The 15,099-nt window shown below is 40.8% G+C and overlaps 1 protein-coding gene across 7 annotated transcripts in view; it reads left to right on the top strand.

The window, feature by feature from the left end:
• Window positions 1-212: 212 nt before the first annotated feature.
• The window catches only part of ADAMTSL1 (ADAMTS like 1), a 953,154-nt gene continuing 938,267 nt past the window's right edge, over window positions 213-15,099 (top strand). For all 7 annotated transcript variants that reach the window (XR_009051238.1, XR_009051237.1, XM_057720944.1 and 4 more), the window contains exon 1: window positions 213-678. Coding sequence is in view for 5 of the 7 variants with exons in the window: in XM_057720944.1 (XP_057576927.1) it covers window positions 592-678 (87 nt within the window). In the remaining 2 variants the exon portion in view is untranslated. The remainder of the gene's footprint in view (window positions 679-15,099) is intronic.

Here is a 15,099-nt window from a genome sequence, read left to right as displayed (position 1 = left end):
CGGACAGGGAATGGCCCTGGGTACTTGTTCCGGGGAAAGCGCCAGCATCCTGGAGAGCTTCCCCTTCTCATCCCACACTCTCCCGGGGCAGGCAGGGTGGCATTCCAAACGTGAGCAGCAAGGTGTGCCACACAAGAACCTCCCCCACCTCCCCGTTAAAAAGGATAAATAAATAGAAGTCAGCTCCCAGCCCCGCTCTGGTTTCCCCAAACGCGCACCGCGGAGCTGCCAGGGCGGCTGGGTGTCTGCACTCCCCGCCTTCGCTGGGCTGACACGGGAGGGGAGGAGCGGGAGCAGGAGGGGGTGCTGGGGGTGGGGGGGGGGGAGCGCGAACCATCCCGAGCCAAGACAAGCAGCACATTCACAAATAACGCCCCCACCCCCAGCGCACGCGCCCCCATTCAAAGCCGCCGGCTCCGCGGCCGCAGGGCGGCTCAGAGCACGCGCGGCGGCCCCAGCGCAGCCCTGCCCCGCAGGCGCACATCCTGAGTCCGCCCGCCGCCGCCTAGCCCCGCAACCCGCGCGGGAGGCGGTTACCGCTTGCAGGGTGGGGTCTCGTCCGGGACTCCCCTCCCTCCCCGCTGGGGGACCATGGCCCGGCTGGCTGCGCCCCGGTGCTCGGGGCTCCTGGCCAGCATCCTCGGTGGCACCTGGTGCCTGCTCTGTGTCGCCGGACAGGTAGGGCAGTGTGCGCGTCTTGCGTCCCTCCCCCTCCTGGGACCTTTCTTCTAGGCTGTGCTACCGCGGGAAGTGCTGTTGCTTGGGGCGCGCTCTCTCCAGCCGCGGACTGTCCTAGGGTTGCGCTGCCACCCGAGCTGGGACAGGTGGCGCGGGGTTGGGGCTAAGGCGGCCCCTCGCGGCGAGCCCCGAACTGGCGGGATAAGACCTGCGCTGAGCCTCTGCCGAGCCTCCTGGGGCCACGTCCAGGCTTCCCGCCCACGCCCTGGTCCTGCCTCCAGCTGGGGAGGGTCAAGAGGAGGAGGTGGCGCCTGAGCCGGGGTGCGGTCTTCTCCCAGGGAGCCCGCGACCCCGCACCCCTTCCGGACAGTCCTTCGGGGAGTCTCTTCTCACTTTCCCGGCGGAGGCTGGGGCAGCTCCGGGAAGACTCGGGCGCTGGGACACTCCTCCTCACTTCTATCCTTCCCTGGTCCCAGTGAACTTGTGACACCTTCACCTTGGGGCCACCCGCGTCTGGGAGACTCGGGGGCAGAGCGTTGTAAGGTGTGCAGATGCTAGACCAGGTGGGCTGCCTGATGCTTTGCAATGGAGAAAAGGTGGTTCTGGCACCAGAACTCACCCTCACCACGCCCTATCCGGATGCTCGTAGGGTTTTCTCCAGAGGCAGGTCGGGTGTAGGAATTGGGGAGTTCTTCTGAGAAGGTGGGCCGAGGCCCGGAGACAGAGCAGAAGGGTTCCAGTAGGGTGTCTAATTCACAGTCATTTTGGCTGTGGTTTATTACAGAGCCTGGAGAGAGCTGCTTAGGGAAGGGGGTGGGGTGGGCGGGTGTCAGTCAAACCTGTGTTGCATGAGGCATCTTTGGCTTTCACGATTTTCAGAGTCAGGTAACTTTTGACTAAAACTCATGATTTAGGCAGTTTGTACGTAATTTAGCATACATAGATTTGCTTTTCACAGATTACTTGGGTAATTCTGGGAAAATGCCCAAATACTCTTGGCCGGAATTATCGCCAGATAGCCTCCCTTTCCTCTGTTTTGCTTATAGAGACTTGTCCAAATTGGGGGATTTCCTTCCCTCGCTTTTACTTGATGTTTTTGAAACTTGTTTTCAGATCTCTATTTTAATGGTCCTTTTGATTGCAGTGGTGCACTTTTAGAGGCTGAGTGAGGACCAAGAATGAGGGCTGAGAAGGGCCCAGAGCCCAGTGGAACCAGACAGGCAGAGACGACCCTAAAGAGTGGTAGAAATTTTCAACAGGGAACACCTGCTTAGATTGGAGCTTGAAAAACCATAGCAAAAGCTTGTCTTCATTATGAGCCATTTTATTCCCAATATGCTTCCCTCCATTGGCAGGGCTTCTCAGAGGTGGCTGCATGTTAGGATTGCCTATGGGTACTCTTGACATTGCCTGGGCTAAGCCCCAACCCCAGCTGGATTTCATCAGCATCTTTGGGGGTATGACGATGAGGCTGGGGCATCAGGACTTACAAAGCTCCCAGGTGATAACATTTTGCGGTTGAGCTGAAAACCACTCTGTAAAAATGACCTGCCTTGCAGTTCTTATAGAATCATGAGCCCAAAAGGAAACTCAAGGGAGAACAGTAAAGAGGACCTAAGAGACAGGCTAGGGAGAGAGTGTTGACATGCAGCTTCCAGTCCTGGCTCTGTCCCTAACTAGCTGTGTCATTTTGGTCAAGGTCCTTAACCTTCCATTTCCTCATCTGTAAAGTAAGGGTGTTGGCCTATGTTCTTGAAGGTTACTGCCAGCTCCAACACCACCAGGCAGGTCTGCTTCTAACCCAAATCAAGACAGAATGCCTTGTGTCTCATTTTAAAATAATCATAAGGGTAGAAATTCTATTTTATCCTTGAGACTTTGGTAAACTATCTGGCAATATTTGAATCCAGCAAAGATGCTGAAGAAGGTGCAAAGATGCATAATGTAGTTTCTTAGACTTGTGTGTTTGTTGATTTTTTGTTTTGTTTTTTAAATATACTTTAATGTGCTGCCTGTTTTTTAAATATTTTAAACACTCTGCTTGTTTAGACCTATTTCAAGTCATTCAGTGCCCTCTTGACATTCAGGACAAACTGATTTTCCCAGTGTTACATACCTGTTCTTCCTTGCTTCTCTTCTCAACCAACTTTCTCCTGGGTGAAGATGATGAAAGCAGATTTGAGCCTTGTGTGTGTGTTGGAAGTGGTTTATTGTTTAATTCCAAATGACTTTTTCTTGTTTCACCTGGCAGGGCTGCTCTCCACATGTGAGAAGCCTGACTAAACTTGTCAGGGAAGGGAGAGCATAGATTTTAAAGTGGTAGATGGGTTCTGTCTTCTGGTTGAATGCAATACACTTTAGAGATAACTTAGTCAGGTGTTGGTCAGAAGCAGCTGATCTTGCAACACAATTTAACCCCCCCCCCTTTTTTTTAAGCCACATGGGTGTTATACCTTATCAGTGAATTAAAAAGTCATGAAACTCAAGGATACTCAATATCAAATCAAGAAGAAATCAAACCAATAGCCAGTGCCAAAGAATTGGAACACTTTGGAATTTATACATTCTTTAAAATATTTTTTCATCAGAGCACTCAGTACATGAAGGCATGACTACCAGAGTTAGTCAGATTCATCGTTAAAGGAGGATCTTTAAGAGCTTCTGTCTCCCTAAGCTGAATTACACCTGAGCTATATTCTCCAGAAGTCCAAAGAACAATTTTAATGCAAATACAAATTATCTGGAAATCTCAGCATTTCTCCAGTCTTCTCACTGAATTTCTGCTTTCAGGGCTTATTTCCCTTCCCTTTTGTTCTGACTGAGTTACTCTCCTAACTTGTAAGATTCTTTTCTTTCCCTGTGCAACTTGAAGGTAGTTCACTCTTTAGGTTCTTATGAAACTGATTATTTTACTGATATCAATTTCATTTCATCAGCTGAACTCAAATTCATCCCATTGCCCAAATTGCTCCCAGGTAAGGAAGTACCTAATTCACAATTTTAACCACTAGAGGTTACCAACTACTTAATGATTTCTACAACCCATCTGTAGCAATCCACTGTAAAAATAAACAAGGTTGCTGGAGAGGATTGTGGCTAGATCAGCACAAATCCATTACTGTTGCTTAAAAATATCACTTAGTGGCAACTCATGTTCTCATGGTGGCACCAGTGATGGCTGATTCAAATACTAAGGGTGAGTATTCTCATCTGCTATGTATGGTATTCTAAATCCTGCCTTTTTTTAGGAATTTGGTAATGAGGTAAAAAACAGGATAGCTGGAAAGAATTTGTGCTTTCGTGGGCACCTGATTTTCAACTAAAGACCCTGAAGGAAAGATTTTCTTGTCTCTTTTGTTATTCTCTTGAATGTTCTTGCTCTTGTTTTATTTTTTACTTTAATTTTTACTGTGATAATAATTCTGCATGGTTAAAAAAAATACTCCTAAGGGCTTATAAAGAAATATAGCAACTTCTTGTCCTGTTCTTTCTCCTGACCTTTCTCCTGACCTTTCTCCTAATGTCAGATCCCATGGCCCAAAGGCAGCTTTTTTTCTTGTTTGTTTGTTTTATATTATTTTGAGGTATATTTGACATACAGTAAATTGTACATATTTAAACTCTACAGTTTGATAACTTTTGACATATGTCTATACCTGTGACACCATCAACCCAAAGTTTCCTCATTACCCTTGGTAATCCCTTTCTGCCACCCTTCCTCACACCATAAATCACCATGCAAATAATGATCTACTTTCTGTCACTGTAATTTGAATTTTCTGGAATTTTATGTAAATGGAATCATAGAGTATGTACCCCTCCCTCCTCCTTTCTTTTTGGCCTGGCTTTTTTTTTCCCCCTCAGCATAATTATTTCGAGATTATCCATGTGATAACACGTTCCCAATAATTTCTTTTTGTTCCCAAGTAGTGTTACATTGAATGGCAATATTACACATTGTTGTCCATCAGCATTCACCTATTGATGGACAGTGTGTTTCTAGTTTTTGGCTATTTACAAAGAAAGTTGCTATAATGATTTGTTTATAAGTCTTGGTATGGACATGTAGTTTTATTTATTTCAGAAGTGGGATGGCTGAATCAAGGGTAGATGTATGTTTAACTTTTTAAGAAACTGCCAGTTTTTCAGAAGGTTGCACCATTTTACATTCTTACTAGCAGTATACGAGAGTTCCAGTTCATCTGCCAACACATGCTGAGGTCAGTCTTTTATTTTAGCCATGCAAATCTGTGTACTAGTAGCTCGTTCTGGGTTCTAATGTGCAGTTCCCTAATGATTGATGAGGTAGAGCATTTTTTCATGGATTTATTTAGAATGTATCTATCTCTTTTTTGGCAAAATGTCTATTCACATATTTTGCCTGTTTCTCCTTGGGTTGTTTTCCTATTGTGAGAATACGTATTCTGGCTGTAAGTCCTTTATTAGATGTATCATTTGCAAATATTTTCTCCCAGTCTATGGCTTGTCTTTTCCTTTTCTTGACATTGTGTATTGATAGGCAGAAGTTTTACATTTTGATGAAACTGAATTTACTATTTATTGGTAAATTGTGGTTTTGCTCTTGTTCTTAAGAAATATTTGCCTAACTCAAGATCATACAGGTTTTTCCCCTTAGAAATTTTATGCTTTACATTTAGTCTATGGGCCATTTTGAGTTAATTTTGTATGTGGTGCAAGACATGGGTCAAAGTTCATTTTTTGACCATGGATTTTCAATTGCTTTAAGCAAGATTTTTTGAAAAGACTGTCCTTTCTCCACTGAATTAATTGCCTTTGCACCTTTGTCAGAATTCAGCTGTCCATACATGTGGGTCTGTTTTGGATTCTCTAGTCTATTTTGCTGAACTGTGTATCCTTTGCTATGCCAGTATCACATGGCCTTGAGTATTGTAGCTTCACAATAAATTTTGAACTCAGGAATTATGATTCCTCTAGCTTTGTCCTTCATCTTCAAGGATGTTGATTTGGCTACCCTATATACATTTTAGAATGAGGTTGCCAACCTTTTTAAAAAAAAATATATATGCGAGAACGTGATTGGGGGTGTTTTAATCTATAGGTCTATTTTGAGAGAAGTAGCCTCTTAACAATATTGAGTTTCATGATCCCTGAATGTGACATACCTCTCTGTGTATTTAGGTCTCTTTTAATTTTTCTAAGCAATACTTGTGTGTTTTTAGTGTACAGGTTTTACATATTTCTGTCAGATTTATATTAAGTATTTCATAGTTTTCATGCTGTTTTAAATGGCACTGTTTTTTAAAAAAATTTTGTTTCTGATTTTCCTTAGTATATAAAAAACACAATTGATTTTTGTATATTGTTCTTATTTTATGCAACCTCACTTAGTAGTTATAGTAGCTTTTTGCAACATTCAGTCAGATTTTCTACATATATGATCATGTCATATGCAAATAAAGACAATTCTTCTCTCCCTATTTGGATGCCTTTTATTTCTTTTTCTTGTTTAATAACATTGACTAAAACCCCCAGAACACAGTTGAAAAGAAGTAGTATGAACAGATACCTGTGCTTGTTCCCAGTCTTAGGGAACAATAATTGAATGTGTCACCATTAAATTTGATGTTGTAGGCTTTTTGTAAATGCTCTTTATCAGTTTAAGGAGGTTCTCTTTATTTTTTGTTTACTGAGAGATTTTATTAGAAATAGATGTTGGATTTTTGTCAAATGTTTTTTCTGCATCTAATTATTATATGATTTTTTCCATTTTAGTTTGTTAATGTAGTGAATTACATTGACTGATTTTTTGAATGTTAAGCCCATCTTGTACTCCTGGATAAACTTGATTTGGTGATAATCTATTATCCTTTTTCTATATTGTTGGATTTGATTTACTAAATTTTGATTAGAATTTTTGCATTTACATCCATGAAGAGTATTGGTCTATACTTTTATTTTCTTGCAGTGGCATTGTCTAGTGTTGGTATCAGGGTAAAGCTGGCTTCATGGACTAAGATGGGAAATTTCCTTTCTTCTCAATTTCCTGGAAGAAATTGTGTATGATTTCTTCCTTAACTGTTTCCTTCACCAGAGAAATCATCTAGACCTGAAGTTGGCTTAGTGGGAAGGTTTTTAACTACAAATTTGAATTCTTGAATAGATATAAGGCTATTTGGGTTATCTATTTCATCTCGAATTAGCTTTGGTGGTTTGTGTCTTTCATGAATTTGTCTGTTTCATTTTAGTTGTTGAATTTATTGGCATGAAGTTCATGATGCTCGCTTATTATCTTTTTAATATTAGAACATGTAGTTATGTCACCTTTTTCATTCCTGATATTGGCTATTTACTTATTCTTTGTCTGCTTAGTGGCTTAATTTTATAGATCTTCTCAAAGAATCAGCTTTTGATTTCATAGATTTTTCTCTATTGTTTTGTTTTCTATTTCAGTTATTTCTTCTCTCATCTTTATTATTTTCCTTCTTCTACTATTTTGTTTATTAGTTCTTATTTTTATAGTTTCTTTTCTTTTTTTATAAATTTACTTATTTATTGGCTGTGTTGGGTCTTCGTTGCTTCTTGCAGGTGGGCTTTCTCTAGTTGTGGCGAATGGGGGCTACTCTTTGTTGTGGTGTGTGGGCTCCTCATTGCTGTGGCTTCTCTTGTTGTGCAGCACAGGCTCTAGGCACGTGGGCTTCAGTAGTTGCAGCACAGGGGCTCAGTAATTGTGGCGCATGGGCTTAGTTGCTCTGCAGCATGTGGGATCTTCCTGGACCAGGGATTGAACTCGTGTCCCCTGCATTGGCAGGCAGGTTCTTAACCACTGCACCTAGGAAGCCATCTAGTTTCTTAAGGTGCCTGCTCAGGTCATTGATGAGACCTTTTTATGTTTTTAAATATAGGTTTTGAGTGATAAATTTTTTTCTTCAGTTCTCTTTTAGTCATATCATAAATGTGTTTATATTGTTTTTTCATTTCAAAATACTTTTTCCTTTTGAGTTCCTCTTTCACCCGTGGGTAATGAGTTGTTTATTTTCTAAATATTTGGAGATTTTCCAGATATCTTTGGGTTATTTACTTTTAATTTAATTCCAGTATATTCAGAGAACACACTTTATATAATTTGAATCTTTCAGTTAATTGACATTTGTTTTATGGCCCAGAATATAGTCTGTCTTGGCAAATGTTCTATGTGTATTTGAAAAAAATTAAACTTCCTAAAAATCCATGTCTTCTAAATTTTCCTGCTTAATCTAGCTGTTGTTGGGTGGAATATTCTATAAACATCAATTAGGTCAAGTTGGTTTAGAATATTAAAGTATTCTATATCTTTACTGATACAGTTACTCTATCAATTGTTGAGAGATGTATTAGTCTCCATCTACCACTGTGGAATTATCTGTTTCTCTTTGCAGTTCTATCAATTGTTTTCTTTATTTATTTTGAAGCTCTGTTATTGGGTGTAACAGTATTTAGAATTATGTCTTTGGTAATGTGACCACTTCATCATTATTAAATGATCTTATCTATCCCTGGTGATAGTCTATGCTCTAAAATCAACTTTGCCTTTGACTATATTAATATTGGAGAACCATTTTTAATTCTTTGTGATTTTTTATATGATAGTACTTCTGTAGTTATTACAGTATAACTTTAATGTGATTTATTATATTCTATTAAACTGTCATTATGATATGATTTCCTAATTTTCTTTCTCATCTTCCTTTCATCATTCTTTCATGATGTTATATCATATTTTAAAGACCCAATGGTCAGTATTAATCTATTGTAGTGGCTACAATGTGCCAAGTAGTGTATTATTATTCTTTTTTTTTTCTAGTGTATATACAACATTCAGTTTATCCATTTTTCTGTGGATGGACATTCGGGTTGTTTCCACCTTTTGGCTATTATAAGTAGTGCTGCTATAAGTATTCACGTGCAAGTTTTTGTGTAGACATAAGTTTCATTTCTCTTGGGAAAATATTTTAGGCTTTGTAGGCTGTACTATCTCTGTCTCAACTACTGAACTCTGCTGCTATAGCAGGAAAGCAGTGATAGACAATATAGAAATGAATGAACCTGGTTGTGTTCCAATAAACTATTTACAAAAATGGGCGGTGGGCCATATTTGGACCTCAGGCTAAAATTTGCCAACCTCTGAACCACAGTTTCCTGATGCTGTGCCTCGATGTGGATTATTTAAATTCAGTGTGCTAGGTTCTTCATGGACCTTCAGTAGATCTGCATCGTTCAGTTTGGGGAATATTTATGTTAATATGTCTTTGATAGTTTCCTTGCCAGCATTGTGTGTTTGCTTTTTTTGGAAACTCCTCTCAGTGCGTTATTAAGCCTCCTGGGTTGACCTTCTATCTCATACAATCTTTTGTCTTTATTGCTATCTTTTTGGTATACTTTCTGAAAGATTTTCTCAATTTTACTTTTCAACAGAGTCTTCTTTTGATAATTTTTCAACCACCATTCCTAGTTGTAGCCGAAAGTCCACCGCCAGCTTTTGCAGCACCAGGTGCCTCCACATCTGAAACCTCTCTGAGCTTCTACATGCCAAATAGTCTTGCTTCCCGTCTGTCCTGCTGTAGGCACGATTCCGTTGAGTCAGTTACACTTCCTCCACCAGCTTCCATATTCCAAACATTTATTGGCATCTTTTGTTTGCTGTTGTCTCCTTTCCAGTTCTCTTGTCATTTTTATGTATTTACTGTTATTTTAGCGGACATTTGGGAGAGAATGGAAAAAACTGGTGTTCAACCTGCCATGTTTAGCTGGAAGTTAGCACTATTTATTCTCTTTCATTATTTCTATTTTCCTGTCTTGATCCATTTCCAAATCCCATTAAAGCTCATTCTGGTTATTCACACTTTTCAGAGACTCATACATTTTTGTTTCTCAGTGTAAGTAAAACTTTGATCAGTATTACAAAAAAGACACTAGATGTGAGGTCCTAAGACCTAGGTTCTAGTTCTTAATTTACTGACAGTCTCTTCAACTAGAGAGTTGGACTTTTTTCAGGGAAGGGAATCCATGCTGACTGCCTGCTAGTTGCCAAACATAATAATAGGTACTCTCTCCAACCTTGTTTTTATATTTTAGTTTTCAGTCTTTCAGTAACTGTATTTTCCATTCCTTGCTTAAATAGAGTCTAACCTATTTGCTCAGGGATACAGCACAGAAATAGTTTATCGTTTTATAAATTTTGATATTCATATTTGGAAACAGTTTTATGAGAGAACATGGAGTTAATATGATGTAAAGATCTGGCCTTAAAATATCCTATGTAGTATTAAAATTTATTCTCTGAGGTGTGATTGATGTTCAGGCTTGTTTGTGGTGAAGAAGGGAGATGAGGCGAAATGAATGGAGAAGTAGTTTTGAATGGTGAGTACGTAATACCATATCAGTCTTAATATTTTATTTTGCGCCAGGATGATCTCTATGTAGAGAATTAAGCATTTTTTTGGAGGGGATGGAGTGGGTGGTGCACGAGCTACGTATTTCTTTTCAGCTGCGCTCATGTCTATAGAATTATAAAGCCAGAAGGGGCCTGCCTTAGATATTCTTTAGTCTTTTGGTTTGGAAACTTCATTGTGCATAAGTCACTTTAGTTTTCTGCACAGTTCCAGAGGTCGCCGAAAACTACAGCTGTGCAACTAGAAGCTGAGAAACTGTTTTTAAACGTTGAAATATAAATGATTTACAATGTTGTGTTAGTTTCAGGTGTACAGCAAAGGGACTCAGTTAAACACACACACACACACACACACACATTCTTTTTCAGATACTTTTCCATTAAAGGTTATTACAAGATATTGGATTAGGAGTTTAGGATTAGAAGCTGAGAAACTTTGAAATGCCAATTCGTGGACCTCATTCTCAGAGGTTCTGATTCAACAGGAAAAGGATGTATCCTATGAGTGTGCCTTTGGTAAAGATACCCTTTACCGCTCACCACATACCCATAGAGGACTCAAACACAGTTGGACCAAAGACCACACATCGGGAAACAGTAGTCTGATGTGTGTTATTTACAGAGGAGAGAAGTAAGATCCTAGGAAGTTGAGAGAGACATCCCAGTTTGTTAGTGGGAGAGATGGGAGTGGACCACATGTCTCAGAACTCTGTTCGGTGATTTTTCCCACCAGAGCATACACTATTATTTTAGTGTCTAGTTACATCATGAACTGAAGATATGAACCACCAGCTTAAAGTGTCTTTATTTGTAGTAACCTCTGTTTTTTTATAAATGGTTTTCAGATGTTTGGGAATAGCTTCAGCTCCCAGTCACTCTGCCTGCAGCAGAGGAATGATTGGGGGAAGAAGGGAAGGGAAAACCCTCTACCCTCCCCCCCACCCCCCCACCCACCCCCACCATAACCTGCTGCAAACTGGCTTCTGTGTATTTTCTCCTCCAGTCATCATGCCCCTGGAAGATTAACAGATACTTATTTAGAAAACTGTCCAGAGCATCCAGGAACTTGACACTTGTTGAAAGGGAGAGGACGTGCTGCTGAATACCTTCTCTACCCAAGTGTGATGTAGCAACTGTTGCTACGTTCTTGGAGGGGAGGAAGGAAATATTTCATGGGCCTATTATTTAGGATGTTCCCGCATCGCTACCACAAAGTAGGCAAACAGAACACACGCTCTCCTCTGAGTCGTGCACGGTCTATGATATAGTCCTCCATGTGGAGGAAAGACCTTTTCTTTACTGCTTATATCTTGTACATTTTATGAAGAATGAGCGTTGTGAATTTCCTTCCAGAAATCAGTGGCAGTGAAAATAAGGCCTTTTACCGTTATAGAGTATCTGTTGATGAAGCTGAAATTCAAATTCCCATACTCCATTGTTTTTGGTTTTAAGCTCTATATTAGGATGGGCTAGATGATGCTGTGGTAACAAACAACCCCCAAATGATAGTGACTTAACACACCCAAGGTCTGTTTCTCTATCAGGCCACGTATCTGGTGTGGGTGGTCAGGAGGGCATGGCCCACTGTTTGCACTGATGGTGCATCTTTGCTCCATCTCATCCCTCATGTTTCCAAAGCTGCCAGGGCAGGGAAGAGGGAAGGCTGCTCTGCCTTGTGCTGACTGTCAAACGCTTCCACTCAGGGAGAAATACTGCTTCTGCTCACATTTTATTGGCTGAATCAAATTCAAGACAGTTGAAAGTGTAACCTAACATTATCATGAATCCAGAATATTCTTTTCTTGCTTTTGTTTCAACCTCATTAGCTTTTCTAAACTTTTGGACCTTCAAGCGGTGACCTAGATCTTTAAGTTTTCTGATTGCGTGTATATATGTGAACAGAGGTTCTTTGACATTGCTGTGAAACCACTTAGAATTAACTTTGACTTCTCAAATTTAAGAAAAAAGATAACTGTAAAATATACATAACAAAATTTCCCACCTGAATTACTTTTAAATGTTCAGGCTAGTTGTGTTGAATACATTTACATCGTTAAGTAACCACTCTCTAAAACTTTCACCTTGCAAAACTGAAACTCTTTACCTATTAAGTAATAACTCCTCATTCCCCCATCCCAGCAATAACCATACTGCTCTCTGTCTCTGTGAATCTGACCACTTTCCTTACCTCATGTAAGTGGGATCATATGGTATTTGTCTTTTGTGATTGTTTTATTTCTCCTAGCATAATATCCGCAGGGTTTATCCATGTTGTACCTTGCGTCAGACTTGCCTTCCTTTTTAAGGCTGAATAATATTCCATTGTATATATTTATGATATTTTGTTTACCTGTACAACTGTCGATGGACACTTGGGTTGCTTCCACATTTTGGCCATTGTGAATGATGCTGCTGTGAACAGTGGTATTCCATTTTGTTTTATGTGTGCTGCTTTTTCTGTACAAAAGAGAGGCAGCACCTTCCTCTTCAGACTTCTAGTTTATTACTTGGGAGGGACAGGAAACAGTTATTTAAACACTGGACTAATAGGCTTACCTTGGGAATCTTCTGACATTCGTTACAGCAAAACCTGAGCGATATTCCCCCCCGTCTCCTGCATGTTCAACTGAATCAGCAGAGACAGTGGATTCTTGTATTTTGTTTTGACATTTTCTGAGATAGATTACAATATATGGCTAGCACATTATTTTTCCTCTAAAGATCTAGGAGTATGGCAAGCAGATCTGTTTACATGTGCTCTTTGAAGAGCCTCAAACCATTGTATAATCTAAGTCCTTTCCTCTCCTACTCCCAAGAACCAATTTTTCATCCCTTCAGGGGCATTATCGCCCCCTTGAGAACGTATGCTTTAGACTAGGATTGCCAGTCCTTCCTGGTCTTCAAGGCCTGGCATGATTCATCTGCTAATCTCCCCTTCTCTCCTCTCCCCTCCCCTCCTCCACCCCACTTCCACTTATTCACTCCCGTCCAGCTCCACTGGCTTCCTTTCAGTTCCTCAAGGGCATCAAACTTGTTCCTGCTTTAGGGTCTTTGCACAAGTTGTTCTCTTTGCTGGAGGGCTATTTCTTTATTTTTAACTAATTAGTTTCAGCTTATGCATCTGTTTTCCAGCTTAGATATCACTACTGTACAAGAACCTGTCCTCCAACTCCCCCTGCCCCAGTCTACATTAGATCTCTGCTGTTATTCTCTCATAATGCCCAGTTTACTTCAGGCACTTGCAATGTGTAATGATACACTTATTTATATTTTTATTATATGTCTGCCATCTCAGTATATTGTAAGCTTGAGGCCAGAGACTGCATGGCTTTCCTCTGTATAGATCACATTTAGCTCAGTGCCTAGAATTATTGAAAAAAGGATTAATGAAGTGTTTTGTGAAAATACACAGTGAAAAAAACTGCTCTGAACTTGGTATTGGTTTTTATTTTATTTTACTTATTTATTTTTTAATATTTATTGGCTGCGCTGGGTCTTCGTTGCTGCACATAGGCTTTCTCCGGTTGTGGTGAGCGGGGGCTACTCTTCATTGTGGTGAATGGGCTCCTCATCACAGTGGATTCTCTTGTTGAGGAGCTGGGCTCTAGGCATGTGGGCTTCAGGTGTTGCAGCACATGAGCTCAATAGTTGTGGCTCACGGGCTCTAGAGCACAGGCTCAATAGTTGTGGTGCACGGCTTAGTTGCTGCTCGGCATGTGGGATCTTCCCGGAGCAGGGATCGAACCCATGTCTTCTGCATTGGCAGGTGGATTCTCAACCACTGCGCCACCTAGGAAGTCCTGGTATTGCTTTTTAAATGCATGTATGCACTCATGTTAAGTGTTCTTATCAAAATAAAAAATACAGTGAAATAAAATGAATGTATACATTGCTCATCACAACAATACTATACACATACATGTAGTAGGTGTAGGAAACTTTAGCTGCTATAACATGTATTAGGTAAGGAAACCCTAGCTGCTATAACAATGAAATCCTGAAATATCAGTGTTTTGATAAAATAGTTTGTTTCTTGTTCACATAAAAGTCCAATTGGCAGGGCTGAAGTGGGTTTGCTTCAAGCAGCCATTCAAGGACTGGGTTGATGGAGATTTGCTGTTCTTAATGCGTGACTTCCCAGGTCGCCCTGGTGCCTGTGTCTGGCTGGCAGGGTAGGCGTTGGGGGAGAATGTTGAGAATCGTGTGGGAGGTTTTCTTGGGGTAATCTTGGGAGCGGAATGCATCACTTCTGCCTACATCCATATTTTGCATTCCTGACCAGACTCAGATCTCTAGTAGGGTCCCAATGCCTGTTATCCCACCACAAGAACCTAGTCACATGGCTATACCTCCTAGCTGGGGAGGCTGGGAAGACAGCTGTGAACTCAGGACATGTGCCGGTCTCTTCCATAATACACTTGGAAAGTTGCACTTATATGTGCAAGTGTGTAGTTGATATCTGAGTGTATGTGGATTTACAAATCCCTTTCAGAAACTTAGGGGCCCTTGCCAAGTCTAAGATGCAGAGAATGGGAATCACTAAAAATAGGAGTATGTGAGTTTTATTTTAGGAGAGGGTTTTGTCTGCTTCATCATTTTCAAAATTATAAGGAGAGGCAAGGTGGACTGAAGTTAGGGGGAAATGGGCTCAGGGTTAGAGAGATGCTATGTATACCTAATTGCGCAAAACAATTTATCACCACACAAGAACTAATCTTCCCAGGCTCTTCTAGTGTAGCTGTGTTCATGAGAGTACACACTGGCATCTTGTCAGCTGAATATAAGCCCAGGTAGGGTTCTGGTTGGGCTGCTGGCAGCACTGTCATTAATAAAATGGAGACTTTATTTAACCAAAGAACTCTTTTCAGTTCCCAGATCACCTGATAAATCCTATTCTTTTGATGCACTGTGAATAAAAACTAGTTCTCCATCCCATGGGCTATTAATCAAATAGTGTCTGTTTGTTAAAAGGAAAAAAAAAAAAAGACCTATAGCATGTCTGGTTCATAATA

The sequence above is a fragment of the Hippopotamus amphibius genome, chromosome 2 (genome assembly GCF_030028045.1).
Source record: "Hippopotamus amphibius kiboko isolate mHipAmp2 chromosome 2, mHipAmp2.hap2, whole genome shotgun sequence".
Taxonomy (NCBI): Eukaryota; Metazoa; Chordata; class Mammalia; order Artiodactyla; family Hippopotamidae; genus Hippopotamus; species Hippopotamus amphibius.
This window is presented reverse-complemented; position numbering and strand designations above follow the sequence as displayed.